The 20,154-nt window shown below is 38.2% G+C and overlaps 1 protein-coding gene and 1 non-coding gene across 8 annotated transcripts in view; one reads left to right on the top strand and one right to left on the bottom strand.

Annotated features, from left to right (window-relative positions):
• The window catches only part of SPHKAP (SPHK1 interactor, AKAP domain containing), a 195,325-nt gene extending 175,450 nt beyond the window's left edge, over nucleotides 1–19,875 (bottom strand). For 3 of the 7 annotated variants that reach the window (XM_063713079.1, XM_063713083.1, XM_063713084.1), the window contains exon 1: nucleotides 19,631–19,835. In XM_063713079.1, the coding sequence (XP_063569149.1) occupies nucleotides 19,631–19,658 (28 nt within the window). In that variant the 5' untranslated portion in view covers nucleotides 19,659–19,835. Of the gene's footprint in view, nucleotides 1–10,517; nucleotides 10,637–19,630 lie in introns of all 7 variants that reach the window. The other 4 variants (XM_063713081.1, XM_063713080.1, XM_063713082.1 and 1 more) reach the window with 2 other exon arrangements.
• LOC112132551 (U6 spliceosomal RNA) lies at nucleotides 7,843–7,945 on the top strand. Its single transcript, XR_002914299.1, has one exon. It is a non-coding gene; the product is annotated as a U6 spliceosomal RNA (small nuclear RNA).
• Nucleotides 19,876–20,154: the final 279 nt, after the last annotated feature.

Genomic DNA, 20,154 nt, shown 5'->3' on the forward strand with positions numbered 1-20,154 from the left:
ATTCAGAAATATTCCTAGGCTTTCTATCTATTGTGTTGTTAAATAAGAGCATGGTTCAAGTTCATATTCCTTCAGAAGTACAATTTATTAACAAAATAATCATGGCCCAGAGGAAGGAGTCAATAGAAAATAGAAGGCATTTACCTATTACTAGGAATTTGCTTTGTTTTTATTTTTGATAGATGTTGGTGTAACCTATATATATTCTTTGCTAAGAAATAACACTTGAGCCATGTAGAGTCAGCAGTTCGGCCCCTTCAGAGGCTGAGGTTTGCTGCTTCTGTGTACTTTCCTTCCAAACAAATGAGGTTGGAGAAACAGGTTGATCTCCAGAATGAGAAACTCTTCAGATGCTTCCTGCCTTTTTATATCTGCATTTCAGAATCAAAAGAGCTAAATTAGAGAATTTATTAATAGTTAAATTTCAGGTATCAATTCTGATATAAGTAATATCTTGTGGAAATGTCTCTTATATTTGAAATATTCTAATTGGCCAAATCAAGTGGATCCTTCCCCTTAATTACTGATTGGTAAGCTTTATCTTAGTTTAAACTTGAACAAGACCAGTGGTTTGGCCATTTTAAATAAATTATATTCATTCACCTATTCAAAAGTTGTCAACATACAATGAAAAGAGTTCACTGAAATTAGTTGTTAATACTGACAACAGGGATTGTGTAGCACACATACATTATATATTGCTATATTAATCTGACTTTGAGAGGTAACAGGATGGGAGGGACAAAGAGGTTGGCAGAATACATAGGAGAGGAAACAAAGTCCTTCTTTTTTTTTTTTTTTTTTTTTTTTTTTTTAAACGGAGTTTCACTCTTGTTGCCCAGGTTGGAGTGCAATGGCGTGAGCTTGGCTCACTGCAACCTCCGCCTCCCGAGTTCAAGTGATTCTCCTGCCTCAGTCTCCCAAGTAGCTGGGATTATAGGCACGTGCCACCACGCCTGGCTAATTTTGTATTTTTAGTAGAGACGGGGTTTCACCATGTTGGTCAGGCTGGTCTCAAACTCCTGACCTCAGTTGATCCACCCGGCTCAGCCTCCCAAAGTGCTGTGATTACAGGTGTGAGTCACGCGCCTGGCCACAAAGCCCTTCTTAAAGCCAGTGCCATGAGGAGGTAGCAAAACTGTGAGGAACAGCTTTGTTGCAGCCACAGAAACGGAATCATTAAGCACTGGGGCTCTCAGACAAAATCTTGCTGTCCCACTTTTAAAGCGAGCAGAAAGCAATTGCATGTCAATGAGCAACTGGATATCAGCAGCAACAATGACAGGCTGGGGATTACCAATACAACCTAATGTTTTTCTGGTAAGTTTTAGATTTTTGCACTACCCCAGTGAATGACTGCAATTATTAAGCCAACTGAGTGGCATGGGGATCCAGGGAGACAGAGAGATGAGAGAGAGAAAGAGAGAAAGATAGATAGAGAGAGAGAGATTTAATTAGAATAAAGAAATAATATTTATTATACATGTATCAAATGCTAGGGGCAAAAATTCTTTGATTGAATTCCAATAGCTTTTATGCTCACTATGCAAGATGCAGACAAAGGTACTAAGTGACCCACTACTGGCTCCTCCTCCTCATCCCATCTACAGATTCTCTCTCTCTTTTACTTGTTCTTATTTTATCCCACTCCATCCTTTCCTCCGTAATATTGAAGAGCAGCAATTGTACCTATTTATAATGTACACAGGTCAACATGGGTGTTTGCAGGTGTGGGCAGTATTTCCACCTCCCTTGCTATGTGCTGTTGAGAACACGGTAATATAGCAAAATATATTATGAAGAAGCCATTTGGGATACTCTGGGTTGCCTTCTTATTTGCATGACATATGACCAACCTGTTGGGTGACTGTTTCCAGATGTCCTTGAAACATTTAAAAAGATGCTTTTAAAATGTCATCTTAATGACAGCTGCCACTTTTGAATAACCCTATTCTGGTGATCCTATAATCTTAGCTCTCCCTGGGAATGCCCCTGTGATGGTTAATATTAGCTGTCGACTTGATAGGATTGAAAGATGCCTCAATGGCTGGTAGAGTATTATTCTTGGGTGTGCCTGTGAGGGTGTTGCCAGAGGGGATTGACATTTGGGTCAGTGGACTGGGAGAGGAAGACCCACTCGCAGTGTGGGTGGGCACCATCCAATTGGCTTGCCAGCACAGCAAAAACAAAGCAGGCAGAAGAAAATGGGATAACTTTGCTTGCTGAGTCTTCTGGTTTCCTTCTTTCTCCTGGGCTGGATGCTTCCTTCTGCCCTTGGACATCAGACTGCAGATTCTTCAGCCTTTGGACTCTTGGACTTACACTAGTGGTTTGCCAGGGCCTCTCAGGCCTTCAACCACAGGCTGAAGGCTGCACTGTTGGCTTCCCTGGTCTGGAGGCTTTCAGAGTTTGACTGAGCCACTACTGGCTTCTTTCTTCCTCAGCTTGCAGATGGCCTATCGTGGGCCTTCGCCTTGTGATCGTGTGAGCCAGTTCTCCCTAATAAACTCCCTCTCATGTATACATATGTCTTATTAATGCTGTCTCTCTGGAAAGCCCTGACTGATACAGCCCCCAAACATTGTGGTATTGAAATTATAGTTTCAACAGTGATTATTACAATAGTAACAATTTCTGTTTATGAAGCATTTACAATATGCCACACACTGGGCTACAACCTTTATATGAATTAGGGCTTCCAGCCACTTCTACATTGAAAACCATCAATGACATTACATTGTTTTTAGGAGGAATACCCAATGGTCCCCAAGGCTTAACCTATTCTGGCCCCTGCCTTTCGGGTCTCATTGTCACTCGTCTCTTCCTCATTTCCTGTACTTCAGGCACACACTTGGAGCTCTTTAAATGCTCAATTGCTCTCCTGCCTCTGGACTCTTCCAACTGCTGGTCCGGCTGCCAGAGCACTCTTCCTCATGAGAATGCACTCTGCCTTGCTCTCCTGCTTAAGTCTTGTTCATTGTCATATGTTCTTAAAGACCATGTTCCTTTTCCTTGGCGCACACATGTCAGTTTGCTGTATGTCCACTGATGTCATTGTCTTTCTCTCCATTGGTACCACGAGAAGGGGGTGGACTCTACTTGTGTTCATTATTGCATATCAGCTGATATCTGATATACAATAAAGGATCAATATGAGTACTGAATAAATAAAAGAATGAATGGATTCTGTTTTGCCAAGGCTTATATCTATTTTACATTAGACCTTAACTCTCTATAAAGAGACTTGCTTCTGTGGCAGCATTTTTTTTTACCCATCTCACAGGCATTTGGAACCCACTATAGGGGTCAATGAGTGACTCGGTAACTCTGAGAGACTAGACATGTATCCATTTCCCCAAAGTCCTGGTCACCTCAAATACTGTTAGAAGTCCCACTACACAGTTCTAATCCAATTGATGTATGTGCTTTTAGACTTTGAATAACACTGTGGTCTTATCCTAAGGGAAAAGAAGGGTATTGATATTTATCAAGGGCCTACTTTCTTCCTGGAACACCATTTGGTGCCTTTCATACATTCAGTTGAAATAACTACCAGTGCATTAAAAATAGAATAATAATTGTAAGGTATTTTGGAAACATAAAGACCTCTGTAATATTAACTATGTTAGAACATTTCTTAGAGGATTGAGTTTTTGAAATATTCAATTGCACCTGCATTGCTTAGTGAGATAACTCACTCCTCTACAGATAACCTTTGTGAAAATAAAAATGATTTTTGGCAATGTCATTCCCTGGAGAAAATCTGATAAACTTAAAGTGATTGCAAATTGTCCCCCAAAAGATCAGGTGTCCTTGTTATTGTTAAGCCAGTCTCTGCAATTACAAGATTGTGGAAGAAAGCAAAAGTTGTCTTAACTAATGTACTGAACATTTAACAATTAGTTTCTAGTAAAGTTCTTACCCCACCTACCTTGAATGTCTCTCTGTCCATTGCATCAACATATTCTGTGGTTCTTGCCTGTTGATACTTTAAGAGGTTGTGACTTTTATTTAAGAAAAATGCTAATCAACTGGAATGGCAAACTTTGAGGAAGATGAAGGATTTCCAAAAAAAGAAGAAAGTAATGTTAGAGAACTCTTTAATCACATGTCAAACTACCACCAAATGAGTCTGGCAGAGTGAGAACAGTTAATGTCAGAAGAGGAGAAAATCCATGAGGACTATGACATGATAGGTGCCTCAAAGAGACAGATCTGAGAATCAAAGAATTAAAGGGAGTGCTGGCAAAATTGATGAGGCTGTTTATGACGTGCTTATGATCTTGTGACACAAAGGGCCATGTTTACATACAATTTTAAAGGGAAAATTATGATCTATTAATCAACATCTGATTCATTATTTGTTTATTACATAATTCATATTTACTTAAAAACTATTGACAAAAGGAACTAATTTCCCTTATATTATTTTGAAAGAGAAATGCCCAAACATATTCACTTTGTTCACCATTTAATATGATACCTAGACCTCCTTGTAGTAAATTTACTTTACGTGCCTTTTTCCAGGTTCTATGTACCATCACATAATGAAGACTACATTCAAGTCACTAGGTTTTATCTCTTTCTTTCAAATAAGTTAAGTAAGTTGTTCCCCTGATTTTTTGCCCACTCTCAATCATCCATACCAGTCCTATATAATTAATTTTCAAGGTTAAAACTTGGATCATATCTTCTCTTTTCCTGCCTCATTCTTTATATATGTTCTTATTTATCCTGTGGAAAATGTCTTTGACACAATAGAAATACTGAGGAAAATGTTATCATTAATATTTTCACGCATTTCTTCTGCATGATGAATGACTATGATCTATAAGAGCTGAGTGTTATTATGGTTATTGTATCATTCTTGCATTGCTACGAAGAAATACCTGAGACCCAGTGATTTATAAAGAAAGCAGGTTTAATTGGCTCACATTTCTGCGGGGTGTACAGGAAGCATAGAACTGGCATGTGCTTCTAGGGAGGTTTCTGGAAGCTTACAGTCATGGCAGAAAGCAAAGTGGGAGCTAGCACATCACATGGTGAGAGCAGGATCCAGAGAGAGAGGGGAGGGTGCCATACACTTTCGCACAACCAGATTTTGGGAGAACTCACTATCACGAGGACAGCACCAAGAGGATGGTGCTAAACCATTCATGAAAAATCCGGCCCCATGATCCAATCACTTCCCACCAGGCCCCACCTCCAACACTGAGGGTTAAATTTCAGCAGGAGGTTTAGGTGGGGACGTACATCCAAACTATATCAATTGTGATAACAACTTCTCTAGTTAGGATGTTCTCTGAATAGTGAATCTCTTTCTTGGATACTTTTTATAATGATCCATGTGATGAAACTGCAGCTAATTTTCTATATTACCTGATTCTCATGAAGTCACCACATTTTTTTCACCTTTGCAAAGACAGAAATACTAATAGTGTAACAGAATGCCAGATCAGATCACCGATCTACTGATAATTAACACAAGTGAAGTCAATATACCTTTTTAATCACTATATTGAAGCACTGTTGATTCATTTATTTAAAAAGTTGAAGTAAAAATTAAAAATATTCAGGTATATTAAATCCACGAGTCAGCAATGAACACATTATATGGGGCCAAGAATTTGCTTAGAGAAAAATGACTTCAATGGGTTCTTAATTTATTTTTATCTGAGTTTTATTTTTGGTTTGAATTACCCAGATAAATTCTTTAATGTATTTGTCTATGTAAATTAAGTGGAAGAATTATGTACTCAAGTGAAAATAAGTGGGTAAGTCTATTCGTATATGCAGTCTGCCAAAAGTAATTTACTGAATTCTTTTTATGTTCTTAGTTCAAAATTATAGGCTTGTAGGACAAAAAGAAATAAGGTATGTTATGTAACTTATATTAACACTGAAGTATATAGAAAAGAAATCATCAATTCTCTTAGTGTCTTTGGAAGCAGTATTAGATATTTTAAAGTTTCTACCATATTATTTAATTCATTGTAATATCTGAGAAAAATACACTAAAGTATAAAATGTACAAACTGAAAAAGACATGCTCATACATTAATACCTTTAGTATACACTGATATATACGCACACATATTTAAAATGTATATGTAATATTATGCTTAATGAATAATTTAGGAAAATATCCAACAAAACTTTAGCATTCTATCTTATTATATATTTATTTTAAAACAGTTGATTTACTTTAATGCACTAATCATTTCAAAGAAACTACTTAAACTTTTTATATACAGTTTATCATTAAAGTCAGATTAAATATGAATAGACCATAATTTTTATGAGCTTCAACTTGCCACAAGAAAATTATTTTTTCTGTTTTAAAGAAAATGATTGATCTATAGACTGATTTAATAGTGGATATAGACAGACCTCATTTTACTGTACTTTACTATGCTCTGCAGATACTGTGTTATAAATGGAAGGTTTGTGGAAATTGTGCATCCAGTAATCCCATTGGCATCATTTTTCCAAACAGCATGTGTTGCCTTAATGTCTCTGTGTCACATTTTGAAAATTCTTGCAATATTTTAAAATTTGTCATTATTAGTATTACAGCTATTATGGTGATCTGTGATTAGTGATCTTTGATGTTACTATTGTAATTATTTTGGGGCACCACACACCATGGCTATACAGGAAGGTGAACTTAATCGACAAATGGTGGTCTGATTGTTGTTCCACTGACTGGAAGTTACCCCTTCTCTCTTCCTCTCCTTGGGTCTTTCTATTCCCCAAGACAAAATAGTATTGATGTCAGGCCAATTAATGACTCTAAAATGGCCTGTAGGTCTTCAAATGAAAGGAAAAGTCACACATATCTCACCTTACATCTAAAACTGGGTATGATGAAGTGAGGAAGGGATATTGAAAGCTGAGACAGGCCAAAAGCTAGGCCTCTTGCATCAAGCAGTTAGCCACATTGTGAATGCAAAGGGAAAAGTGCTTGAAGGAAATTAAAAGTGTTAATCCAGGGAATACACGAATGATAAGAAAAAGAAACAGCCTAATTGCTGATATGGAGAAAGTCTGAGTGTTCTGGACATACAATCAAGCCAACCACAACATTCCCTTAAGGCAAAGCCTAATCCAGAGCAAGGCCCTCACTCTCTTCAATTCTATGAAGGTTGGAAGAGGTGAGGAAACTGCAGAAGAAAAGTTTGAAGCTAGCCGAGGTTGGTTCATGAGGTTTAAGGAAAGAAACTGTCTCCATATATAAAAGTGCAAAGTCAAGCAGAAAGTGCTGATGGAAAAGGTGCAGAAAATTATCCAGAATATTTAGCAAAGATTATTGATGAAGGTGGCTTCAATAAACAACAGACTTTCAATGTAAATGAAAAATCCTTACATTAGAACAAGATGCCATCTAGGACTTTCATAGCTAGAGAGGAGAAGTCAATGCCTGGCTTCAAAGCTTCAGAAGCCAAGCTGACTCACTTTTTAAGTGCTAATGCAGCTGGTGACTTTAAGTGGAAGCTGATGCTCATTTACTATTCCAAAAATCCTAGGGCCCTTAAGATTTATGATAAATCTACTCTGCCTGTGCTCTGTAAATGGAACAAAGCCTGGATGATAGCACGTCTGTTTACAGGACGATTTGCTGTTTATTTTAAGCCCACTAAGACCTGTTACTTAGAAAAATATTTCTTGCAAAATGTTACTGCTCATTGACAATGTACCTTGTCACCCAAGAGCTCTGATGAAGTTGTACAAGAAAATTAATGTTGTTTTCATGCCTGCTTACATAACATCCATTCTGTAGTCCAAGGATCAAGGAGTAATTTTGATTTTCAAGTCTTATGATCTAAAAAGTACACTTTGTGCTTGCTTACACAGCATGTTTATTAAAATTAGAATGATACAGAGAAGATTAGCATGGACCCAGCACAAGAATGACATGAAAATTCTTGAAGAATTCCATATTTTTGAAAATTAAAAAAAATTACAAGGGTATAGTTGCCATACATAGTGATTCCTATGATGGATCTGGGCAAAGTAAATTAAAAATCTTCTGGAAATAACTCAGCATTCTAGATGCTATTATGAACATTCATGATTCATGAGGAGGCCGAAATATCAACATTAATGAGAGTCTAGAAGATGTTGATTTCAACTTTCATGGATGACATTGAGGGGTTCAAGGCTTCAGTGGCTAAAGTAATTGCAATTTTGATAGAAATAGTAAGAACTAGAATTAAAAATGGAGTCTGAAGATATGACTAAATTACTGCAATCTCATGATAGAACTTGAACGAATGAGGAAGGGCTTCTTATGGATGAGCAAATAAATTGTTTTTTTTTGCGATGGAAACTACTCCTGGTGAAGATGCTGTGAACATTGTTGAAATGACCACAAAGAGTTTAGAAAACTTAATTTGATAAGGTATTCTAAATGCATAAACTTAACTGATAAAGCAGTGACAGAGATTGTGAGGATTGATTCTAATTTTGAAAGTTCTACTATGGGCAAAATGCTATCAAACAGCATAGTATGCTACAGAGGAGCTTTTCATGAAAAGCAGAGTCAATCGATGGAGCAAGCATTTTTGTTTTCCTATTTTAAGAAATTTGCACAGCCACCCCAATCTTCAGCAACAATCACCCTGATTAGTTGGCAGCCATCAACATCAAGGCAAGACCCACCACTAGCAAAAAGATCAGAACTCTCTGAAGGTTCAGATTATCATTACCACTTTTTTAATATAGTTTTTTAAAATTAAGATATGTACATTATGGTTTTACACATAATACTATCACACACTTTATATACTACGCTATAAAGTACACATAACTTTTGTATCCCCTGGAAAACCAAAAAAATGTCGTGCCTTAGTTCATTATGATATTTACTTTATTGTATTGTTCTGGAACCAAGCCTACCATATCGCTGGGGTATGTCTCCTTTCCATCTTGTTTCTCTAGGAATTTGTGATATTTAACAGAAAAGATATATATATATAAATATATATATTTCACAGAAAAGATATATAAAGTGGAAAAACACAAGTTAGAACTCAGGGTTAAGAATACTAGAAATTATAATAAGAGGTCAATATCATGGTTAACAACAACACAGATATTCAGGTCATAAACTTCTACACTTTTTATAATTGAGCTTTGAATTTGTTTCTAGGACTTCTGGCAGCTGAAGTGAAATAAGGAGGTGAGAAATTGTATAGACATTATTTTTTCTTATGGAAAAGTAAAGACGGTATTTAGACATGGATGATAGACATGTTTTTCTGTACCAGAAAATTTCAAGTGCTTCCAATTTTGTTTCGGAGATTTATTATTATTATTTTAAGTAAATCCAGTGCAGTCTTAAGTACAATCTGTTGCATATCATTTTATTCTTGGCTTAACTTCTAAATATTTGTGTGATTTGAGTAATTCATTTAACTTTTCTTGACTTTGGTTTCTTCATCTGTAAAGGAAGGGGACTGGGCAAGATGACCTGCACTCAAGTCCTTTGTAATTCTAATATCCCACATCCAATGGGTTCCCATTTTCCCAACATAGAGAATAGCACTTGCTATTTAAAAAGCCAAGTTTGCCTTTTTATAAGTTTGCCTATATTGTATAGGTGAGTCTCTTCTTAGGAAGAAATAGTTTTAAGTTAGGGGTCACCTGTCAATTATGTTGAATGCTCCTAAGAATTAAATAAGAGAAGGACTGATCAGTTTGGTTCATTTGCGAGAGATCACTCAAGAAATGAAAAGTTAATTTCAGAATGGAATGAGTATCAACTTCCTGGTGTACTGGGTATCTACTTCCTAGCATGTCTCTTTACATTCTTTGATTTGTGGCCCCAGCTGTGCTCACTGTGTAATTGGACCCACACACTGTTAATGTAAGGAAGGCAGGAACTGGGTCTTTCTTACTCCATTGAGAGTCTTGAAGGTGTCAGGAGAGAGTGTCTGCTCAATAAATGTTGACTGACAATTGACTCCTGAATCTTCTTCTTACTCCTATTGACATGCTACCAAAATCAATGTTTTGTCAACCCCTGTGCAGCACAGATGCATCTAACATGAGATTTATCATCTAATGTCATTGTTTACCTTGAAAATTTTTGGAGCCAAAATAACCTTTGAAAATCTCTGAAGAGGCTTATAAATTATGGTATGTTGGATTTTGTGAAAAAATCTTATAAAGTTCTGTGTGTGTGTATATCCTATATAAGAATGTATAATATATAATAAATGTACCAGTTAAATATGTTTACTATATTTTTAGTCATATGAGGATGAAAGAGAAATGAAAGAATAAAAAAAGGAAAATGATAATGTCACACCGTATTTGCAAGAGTTAAAAGCATATATGATACAACACCATTCCATCCATAAATAGCAGCAGCTAGCTTGTGGACTATGAAATGGGCAATGTGTGAATTGATAACAGGGTAAGTATGATTCCCAGTTCACACTCCATGTCTCTAGGAGAAGCCTACAGGCCATGGTATTTATTGTTATTATCTGGAGCTGGTCCATAGGACATACCTCTTGACTACTTGCACAACTGGTCAGGGTGAGACTCATTTCTCCCTTTTTCCAACTTCATCCTCATATCAATGCACCCAGGAGTATGTTGTTAGGTAGTGATAAGGGTCTTTGGAATTCTAGAGCAAAAAGAGTTCTGTGAGATCCTTTGGAAATCTTCATAAGCCAATGTAAAGCCCATCTGATCACCTACCATTTCAACCCTGAGGGTAGCCGAGTCAGGCAGGATGGGTTAGGTTATAATACAATATCACACAATTCCAAAACCCCAGGGGATTAAGACCACAAAGTCTTATTTATATTTCTTACTCATGCTACATGTCCATCATGGACTGGCTTGGGGCTCTGCTCCAATTCAACCTCATTCTGAAACTCAGGCTGTTGGAACAGCCACAACCTGAAATCTGTTAGTCACCATGGCAGAAAGTAAGAGAAATGAAGCAAGTCACACATGAGATCTTTAACACTTACATTGGAAGAGACACGTATCCCTTCTGTGCACTTTGCATTGGCCAAATCATATTATGTCACTATGTCTTATATCAAGGAGAAGAGCAAGTACAATCCTGCCCTATGCTTAGGAGTACAACTGGAAAACTTGCTGAATAGCATTAATGACCACTGCAATAAACATGCTCCAAAGAGTGAATTTGGTAGGGTTTCCAGGTCCATCCTGATCTGGTTTTATGTTCTTGAATAATCTTTAGTTGTTTCAGCTCAGGCACACTGAATGACTCGCGTATCGAAGAGGAGGAACAAATAGTCTTGTCCCTCTTCCCTTTTATTTAATAAAGAAAGAAAGAAGGAAACAAGGAGAAAGAAACAAGAAAGAAATTAGTCTTAGCAGAATTTCATGTGTCATTTGATGACCAGAATGATCAGTTTTTTGTTCAGTTAATGCCTGTGGTAGACTGAATAATGAACTCCCTCAAAGATGTCCGTATCTTAATTCCTGAAACTTGTAGTATATGTGATATTGTATGACAAAGCGAAATCAAGGTTCAAGATGGAATTAAGTTTACTAGCCAGCCGATCTTAATATAGAAAGATTATGCTGGATTATCCAGGTGACCCGATGTAATCACAAGGTTTATTAAAAGTGAAGGGGGTAGGCAGAAGAGGAGGTCAGAAGTCAGTTGGTGTGATGGGAGAAAAGGACTCAACCGTCCATTGCTAGCTTTGTAGATGGAGAAAGGTAGTCATGAGGCAAGCAATATAAGCAGCCTACGGAAGCTGGAAATGGCAATAAGACCATTTCTCCCACGAAACCTCCAGAAAGGAATGCAGCCCTGGCCTCACCTTGATTTTATCCCAGTGAGATTCATGTCAGACTTCTGACCTACAGAACTGTGAGATGATAAATGTATTGTTTTAAGCCACTCATTTTCTGACAATTTTAAAAAGCAGCAATAGAAAAGCAATACAATGCCTTTATGTTTTTTTAACTAACTTGTACTTCAAAAACCATGGCTACTCTAACAAGTTCATACGCTATTTCAATAATTTGGCTCTGTAATATGTCGTTAAAAGGAATAAAAGGAGGCACATTGGTTTGCATATTATTGTTATTTTCTTTGGAGAAAAACTCTGTTAAACCATGTGGCAGAATTTGTCACCTCTTCTACCTTAAGGAGAAATGTGGCTTGGCGTGCAGGTAGAGGCTTTAGTGTCTGAATTCTTAGCTCTATTGGGAACAGATACAAACTTTCTAATTCACATGCTAAACTTTGTTGGCTGTCACTCCCTGTGTTTCCATTGCTTCCTGTGGCTCTGTCAAAGCCTCTTATAGCATCCACCCATCTTTGTAGCTGCTTTTGATTCAGAGACCATATTTTGAGAAAGACTGAATCAAAAGACATTCAGAAAGAAGGTGATATCTTGAGATTACATAGTAAGATAATCACAGGCAGGAACTTCTTTTTTTTTTTTCCTCATATGCTTCAATGACGTTCTCAGAATTTGGAGTGAAAAATGTCTGAAATAAACAAAGCTATGTGGCATGAGAAGGTCTTGAAGGACTCCAGAGTGGAAATGTATTGGCATTAGAAAACTGAGAGGAACAGTGATAGAGTTAACATTAGACTTTGAGTTTGAAATCCTAGAGATCAAGTTCTGGCTCGGTCACTCACTACATGAGTAACCTTTGACAAGTCGTTTAACTTGTCTCAGTCTTCATTCCTCATCTTTAACATGGGAATATGACGCTGACTTCCAGTTTCCATTTGGAGATACTATTATTTTACACATGATTTTTGGCTTTCAACAAAAAATTACCAGCCCTATTGAAAAGCAAGGAAAAAAGAAAAACACTTCCAAGGGATGAAGCAACCAACAGAACCAGACCTAGGTATGGCACAGATGTTGGAACTATTTGGCAGGGAATTACAAATCATGATTATAATTTAAATGGTTCTGATGGAAAATGCAGACGGCATGCAAGCTCGCATGAGTAGTTACAGCAGAGAGATAAGAACTATAAGGTAAAACTAAATGCTAAATGGAAATGCTAAAAATGTAAAACATGGTAACCAGATGAAGAATGCCTTTGATAAATATATAAGTAGAATGAACTCAACCAAGGAAAGAATCAATGAACTTAAAGATAGGTCAGTACAAATTACCCATCTGAAAAAAAAAAAAAGGAAAAATAAAGGAAACTAAAACAAAATTATAAGATAACATCCAAGAGCTGTATTCTAATATATGTGCAATTAAAATTCTAGAAGGAAAAGAAAAAAGCAGAACAGGATAGGAAAACCAAGTTAAGAAATTATGGCTGAATTTTTTTTCAGAATTAATAATAAGCATGAAGTCACAGATCCAAGAAGCTCTTTGGACAGAAGAGAGTTTAATACCAGGCAGAAACTTGGATCTATGCAAATGAAACATCAGAAATGGAATAAATGAAGGGTTTTTTTTCATATTTCTAATTATTCTAAAAATATCTGATGATTTAAAGCAAAATATGTATTATGTTTATGACATTTGTAAAAATAAAATATGTGATGATATTAGCACAAAAGATCAGAGGAGATAATTTGGAATGTATACTTGTAAAAACCTCACACTGGATGTGAAGTGGTATGTTAAAATTTGAAGGTAGATTCTGCTTAATAAAAAACATCTTCTAAATCCTGGAACAACCACATACTTTTTAACAAAAGATAAATAATGAATCAATAAAGAAAGTAAAACAGAATCACAAAAAAGTTCTCATTTAACCCAAGCAGAGCAGAAATTTTAAAAAAGAATAAAAAATATATGACACAAATAGAAAATAGTGAGTTAATTTATCCCTATCTACAATCTTAACAAATGCGAATGGTCTTAACACATCAATTAAAAAAAAGAGATTTTTTAGATGAGATAAAAAGGTAAGATACAATACCCTATCTATAAGAAACAACTTAAATTTGAAGAGAGAGATTTAAAAAAAAAGATAGAAAAAAATAAGCCAAAAGGAAGAAAGGGTATCTATGCTAATATCAGATAAAGTCAACTTTCTATCTGAGTTATTAACTTTATTAACTTTAAAAATCTGTCATGAAACCATCATATTTAGAGGAGTTCATTCAGTATGATGGGAAGCAATCGCTAAAGACTCACTATTTCTTGTACTGCATAATACTGTCTCAAGCCTCACATCCTTTTCAAATATTTGAAATAGTTTTCGCATTTCCCAGATGATGAAAATAAATCACAGAGTAGGTAAGCATTTTGTCCCAGAGTGGATAACCAATCACTAATATATGACAGAACCAGGATCTTAATTACCGTGCTGTCTTCTTTACAAAAGAGTTTCTGTAAGTATAATGCTGCTTTCCACCTCTGGGGGAACATTAAAAACAATAAAGCCCAATTCTCGAAGACAAGCTTTCTTTTGGATGGGTGTGTGTTGCTTCAGTTCTTTTAAATGCCTTGATTTCACCCACCACTTTCAAGAGAGTAAGACATTTATCCATATCATTCCCAAGGGAGAGTACCTGCTACAATACAGATTGTGGCATTATAGAAGACTAAAGTAAGAGGGACATAGAAGATAAGTATATCCAAGATACACGTCAGCACATCCAGGAGGCGGCAGAGAAGCAACAGGTCAGGTAACTTGCCCAGACAGTCTCAGCCATTAATTTCAGAACAGGACTAAGCACCAGGTCTCCAAATATCAAATACAGAGTTGGGCGCGTGACTCACGCCTGTAATCCCAGCACTTCCGGAGGCCGGGGCGGGTGGATCACCTGAGATCAGTTTGGGACTAGCCTGACCAACATGGTGAAATCCCGTCTCTACTGAAAATACAAAATTAGCCGGGCGTGGTGGCACATGCCAGTAATCCCAGCTACTTGGGAGGCTGAGGCGGGAGAATCTCTTGAATCCCGGAGGGAGGTGGAGGTTGCAGTGAGCGGAGATCGCGCCATTGCACTCCAGCCTGGGTAACAAGAGCAAAACTCTGTCTCAAAAACAAAAAACAAAACAAACAAACAAAAAACAAAACAAAAAAACAAATATAATACATCACTGTTTCCTCTTCCCCTCCTTACAATTATTTGTAGCTGTAACTCTGTAACACCAAGAAAAAACTCAATTCAAATGAGTAGCACTAGCCAAAGGAGGCCACTTGTAAAACAAAATATATCCTAATCATTCATTTATGAGATGATTGTAAGGGCCCATTTACTAGATGATGGAGCAAGTGCCCATAAAACTTGCCAGTATCTGAAGTGTAGTTTTAATGTTGGTCTTTTAAGCCTTTTTTTTTCTATTGGGAATTGCCTTCAGAATTCCAGTCTCTTAACCAACTATCCACAACCCAGCAACAACGTGGACTCTCAGAGTTTGAGGCACCAGGACTTTCAAATTCCCAGATCCTTTCTCTATAGGAAATTGTACCTCTTGGGCAGTGTTACCCTGAAAAGAGAGTGAGACTTGGGGAATATGCCCACAGCTCAGTGCTGGCCTTGAGGACAGTGTGCATTCCAAGACAGAGAATGAAGTTAAGTGTACTCTTAAGGCAGTATTTCGTATTTGTCCCTGTTCCTCCACTTAAGAGTAATGGATTAATCTTTTCTGAAAGTTTTTCACAAATAGCACAAAGAAATTTAAATATACTTTTAAATTTCTCCTTTTGTGCAAATCTAAAATCAGTTAACCTTTCTGTAAAAACTTGGTGATGGAAGATCATAGTCCAGTATACAGTATTGGGTTGTTTGTTCCATTTTAAAAAATCAATTTTATTTTTGCTGGAACTAACATACTGAGAGGTAAAATCTTGAGATTCTGATGAGTTTTAGTGAAATGTGTCTGCGTTAAACTTCGGATTGGTTAAAACAAAATGACAGGAAGCCTATATACATTATTACACATGGAGAAAATCAATCTAAATTGTTTTTTCAAAAGTTTACATTTGATGAGTTTTGATCTTATCATTTGAAGTGCCATATAAAAATTTTATTATTAAAATAGAATCCAGTAAACCAAGCAAAAAGAACAAAACAATACAGTATAACAATGCAAATGTTTAGAAAACAGGGAACTCTCTTAACATTTAAATTCAAGCTTAGATATGGTCAAGGTGACAAACTATTTCTGTTTGCTAAAAAAGATTATTTTAGCACTTGTTGGCTTTAAAAGATGGTCTCCTTGCTTTTAGGCTGCCCCCATGTGTTCTGATGGTATCAGTATTTGTCCAAATTGTGTACCAGGAATTCTTTTTCCTTCCATTTAAAATAAAGTATGGATTTTCAATCAGTACACAAGAGAAAACTGGACTTGAAGGCAGAAAAATTTTGTGGATGACCTAGCTCTGCTACATACGATTTATATGGATTTTTTAATACAATTATTTCCTTTATTTAATTTCCTTTTGCTTCAGAGTTTTCAGCTAGGAAATGGAGATGATAATATCTGTCATGATTGACTCACAAGGATGTGATGATCAAATAATTTAATATATTAGATAACACTTGACAACACCTTACTATACACACACTAGTTACCAATATAAAAGTGAGACTGATTTTTTTTCTTTAAGTGGAAACTACTGCATTGTAATACAGTGTACTATAGAACACATTGGATGGAAGTACTTTGATTCTTTTTTTGTTTTTCTAATGTCTAATTTTGCAACTTAGCAAATCAAATCAATTTTCCATAAAATAGATGACTAAAGAACCTCTATCAAAGCTTTTAGATTAAAAAAAAAATCCCTCTTAAATTTTTTTTTTCCTGAATTGGGATACTAGTCAGAAAACACTTGGATTCCGGGTCTATAATGCAACTAACATGGAAACATTTAATCTCTGCACAGCTTGGTTTCCTTATGGAAGATATCTTCCAGCTTTGATAACAAGTGATTTTAAGAAATCTGTGATGCAATCCACATAATTTACCGCACCTTTAAAAATGAAAATATTCATAGTAAAAATAAATTAGAGTTTTCACAGAAGAAAGGGAATACAGTTTAATAACTCAAAGAACCCAAAACATTGCCTTTAAAAAAAAAAACATGTTTTACAGTTTCTGAAGTATATGAGTCAAATTAAGTTTTAATATCAATCATCACAGAATATTGCTTGATTGAAATTTCAGTAATTTATATTTGTGTTTAATTGAAAATTCTAAGAAAATGGAAAAGCCAACATAAAAATATATTCTATAATTAACTCAATGTTATTAAATCATTTTGTTTTCTCTAATTATTAAGTAGAATGTCTTAAATTGTTTTCTAATTCTTAAGAGAAACAGTGATTTATAACCACCAACTTAATTTTGTTAGATACCAAAAATGTTTTCAGATTTGGACATCACAAACCTTGACAATAACAGTTTGATATTTGCTCATCATTGTTGCTTTCTTCGAAAAGCTTACGTGGAATAGTCAATAATCAATTCTTTAAAATGCAATGTTTTGTGAACAAGTAGCGTGACTAACACATGATTTGTCTACACCATTAAAAATTTTAATTTACCTTTTGCATCCCAATCCCTATGGCTTTCAATTAAGTCTTACAGAAAAGGAATGGTGTTTCTTGTATACAATGAAATAGAGGATTGAATCAACTCATGTACAGGAGTTAATTTACATGATTAAGAATGCTAGTAAAATACCCGAAATTACTACACTGATTTGTGGATTAAGAAGGCTAATAAAATACCCGAAATTACTACACTGATTTGTGGAAACTGGTGAATAAAAAGTCAGGTTCAAAAAGTTTACTTTGCTGCAGCTGATATTAAGCCTATGTTAACATTTTGATAGGCTACTACAAGATACAGAGCAATATCATCGGAGTTGCTTTGCTCTTTATAAGGTCATTTTATAGTACTGAGACAGAAATAATTTTAATAAATTACTGGCACAATGTGTTTCTGGTAATTTAGAAAATGTTCCAGTATTTGAATAGAAATATAGTCAGGATTCAGGCACAGCTATATTGGTCTGTAAAACCGGATTAAAGCAATCAATCTATTATCAAAAATCTCTATTGGAAGATTATTAGGATCACCCAATTCACCGTTTCAATTCTAATGACCATTTGCCCTAGACAGTAGAATGGATAGGTGGAGAAAGTGAGCTTCCAATTTACATGACTTTCCAAACACCTTAATGCCTTCGCTTAAATATCACTGGCAATTTTTTTTTTTAAGTTGAAAAAAATCGGCAAAATGGAAAGACAGTGGTGGTCGCTGGGGCAGGGATCCGGAGGGTGGGGATTGACACTTCACTTAAGAGCTGCTTCAAGGGGTGCACAGAAACCACAGCGGGCCTTTTCTGAACCATTTGCTACCCCCGCTGCGAAGGGACGCTTAAGGAGGAAGTGCCTGTGGAGCTGAGAAAGCGTTATTTCATCGCGGAATACAAATAATTCAGGTCTCTAGATGGCAGCCTTCAATGCCTTTGGAAAGCAGTCTCTCTCCTCCTCCGCCACCCCCACCTCCCCTCCCACCGCATCTCGGCTCCTTGGCAATGTAGTATCACTCCATGTGTGCCCTGGCCAGTGGATATTTGGTTTTGCTACTCTCCAAGAATCCGGACTTAAAGTGTTTATTCTAGGGCCTGGTGCTCTCCTCTGGAAGCTACCTACCTGTTTGCTTGGGGAAAAGAGGGAGTAGGGATGGCACGAAGAGCCACGCTGAGCCGCTGCCGAGGAGAGGTGGGGCTGCGCCGCAGCCAGGGCACCCTCTCCCTGGGAGCAACAGCATCCTTGGCTCCCGGCGCGAACGCTCCGCGCCCAGCGAGCGCAAAGAGCGCAAAGGCCACCTGCCCGGCTGGGGGAGCAGGACCAGCACCACCGCCCCTATTTACCCAGACGTTTATGGGAAAGACATAAAAATCTCAGGTTCTTAATTTCGCAAAGGACTGAGTTAGAAGGAGTGAGGAAGAGGGGCAAAAAAGAGACAGGAGAAAGAAACACACCCCGAAAAACACGTTACTCGCACCCGGCAGCTCCTGGGGTGGCGTCCGTGACCTACCCCGGTGTGGGGGACGAGCAAAGCCAAAGGTGTTAAAGAAGGAACTCGCAGACTGGCAGGGGGTGTGGGGACGGTGGAGAACTGTGGGACTGCAGGGGACTTAGGTCTTTTCTGCCCTGTCTTAAGATCTCACTTTAGGGGCAGTCTAGGTGTCGGTGGGGGTGAGGGACAATCTTCCCCACCCCAGCAGCCCCAGACACCCACTCAGGTCCAGGTGGAAGGAAAGCGGGGGTACTTTGCCCTAGCCCGGCTCCCTCCTGTTTTAGACCTTGGAATCTGTCTCCCCACAAGGTGTGAAACCTCTCCAAGCTGTGTCCGCGGAAAGTCCGGCTCCTGGCCCCACCCAGGGCAGAGCAGATCTCCGTCCCTGGGCCTTAGAGGCGGGCACGGGGCTGACCCCCAACCCGTGCCACTCCAGTGCACAGGCCCCACTCAGCATCGCGCCCTGTGGGGCAGTTGACAGGGACCCCTGTAGCTCCAGCGAGGCTGGGCCGGACTTATTTACAAGTGCGGTGACCCCTGTCTCCTCCCTGGGAGCCCCGTGCAAACCGAAGCGCTCTGGGGCAAGTTGGTGAGCGACTCACAACGCGGAACGGAGTTTGATCGACATGGTATTGGGCATAGAAAGAAGCGGGTCTTACCTTGGTACCGAGAGCAGGGAGTTGCCATCCATTGTTGGTGGGCGCCCAGAGAAGAAAGACGGAAAGTGCAGGCGAAGGATAAGTCTGTGGTGCTAGGACCCAGCTCCCAGAGTGCCAGACTGGCGCGCGCCAGGAGAGAGGCGCGCAGGATGGGGCGGCGGCGGCGCCCACGGAGACTCGCTCCTCCCTGGCCAGCAAGCTCTGTGCGCTGCGACCGCCCGCTGTCCCCTCCCACCGTCCTCTCTGATCTTGCAGGAGCGCTTGGCCAACGCTCCCACCTTTCTGCCTGGCTCCTGCCTCCTGCAGGCGGGCCCCAGTCTCAGTTGCTCGAGGATCCTGCTCTATCGCTCATTCGTGCCCAGAAGCATAGGTGACTCCGACAAAATTCCTCTCTCCCCAACCACCGTCGTCTCCCCTCCCTTTCTCGCTGGCGTACAGCAGGTCTGAGCCCTGAAGTTGTTCACCCACTTTCCCACATTCACGCCCTCACTCCTGGCAATGCCCACACTCCCCACGGGTTGCGC

Source organism: Pongo abelii, chromosome 11, assembly GCF_028885655.2.
Source record: "Pongo abelii isolate AG06213 chromosome 11, NHGRI_mPonAbe1-v2.0_pri, whole genome shotgun sequence".
Classification (NCBI taxonomy): domain Eukaryota; kingdom Metazoa; phylum Chordata; class Mammalia; order Primates; family Hominidae; genus Pongo; species Pongo abelii.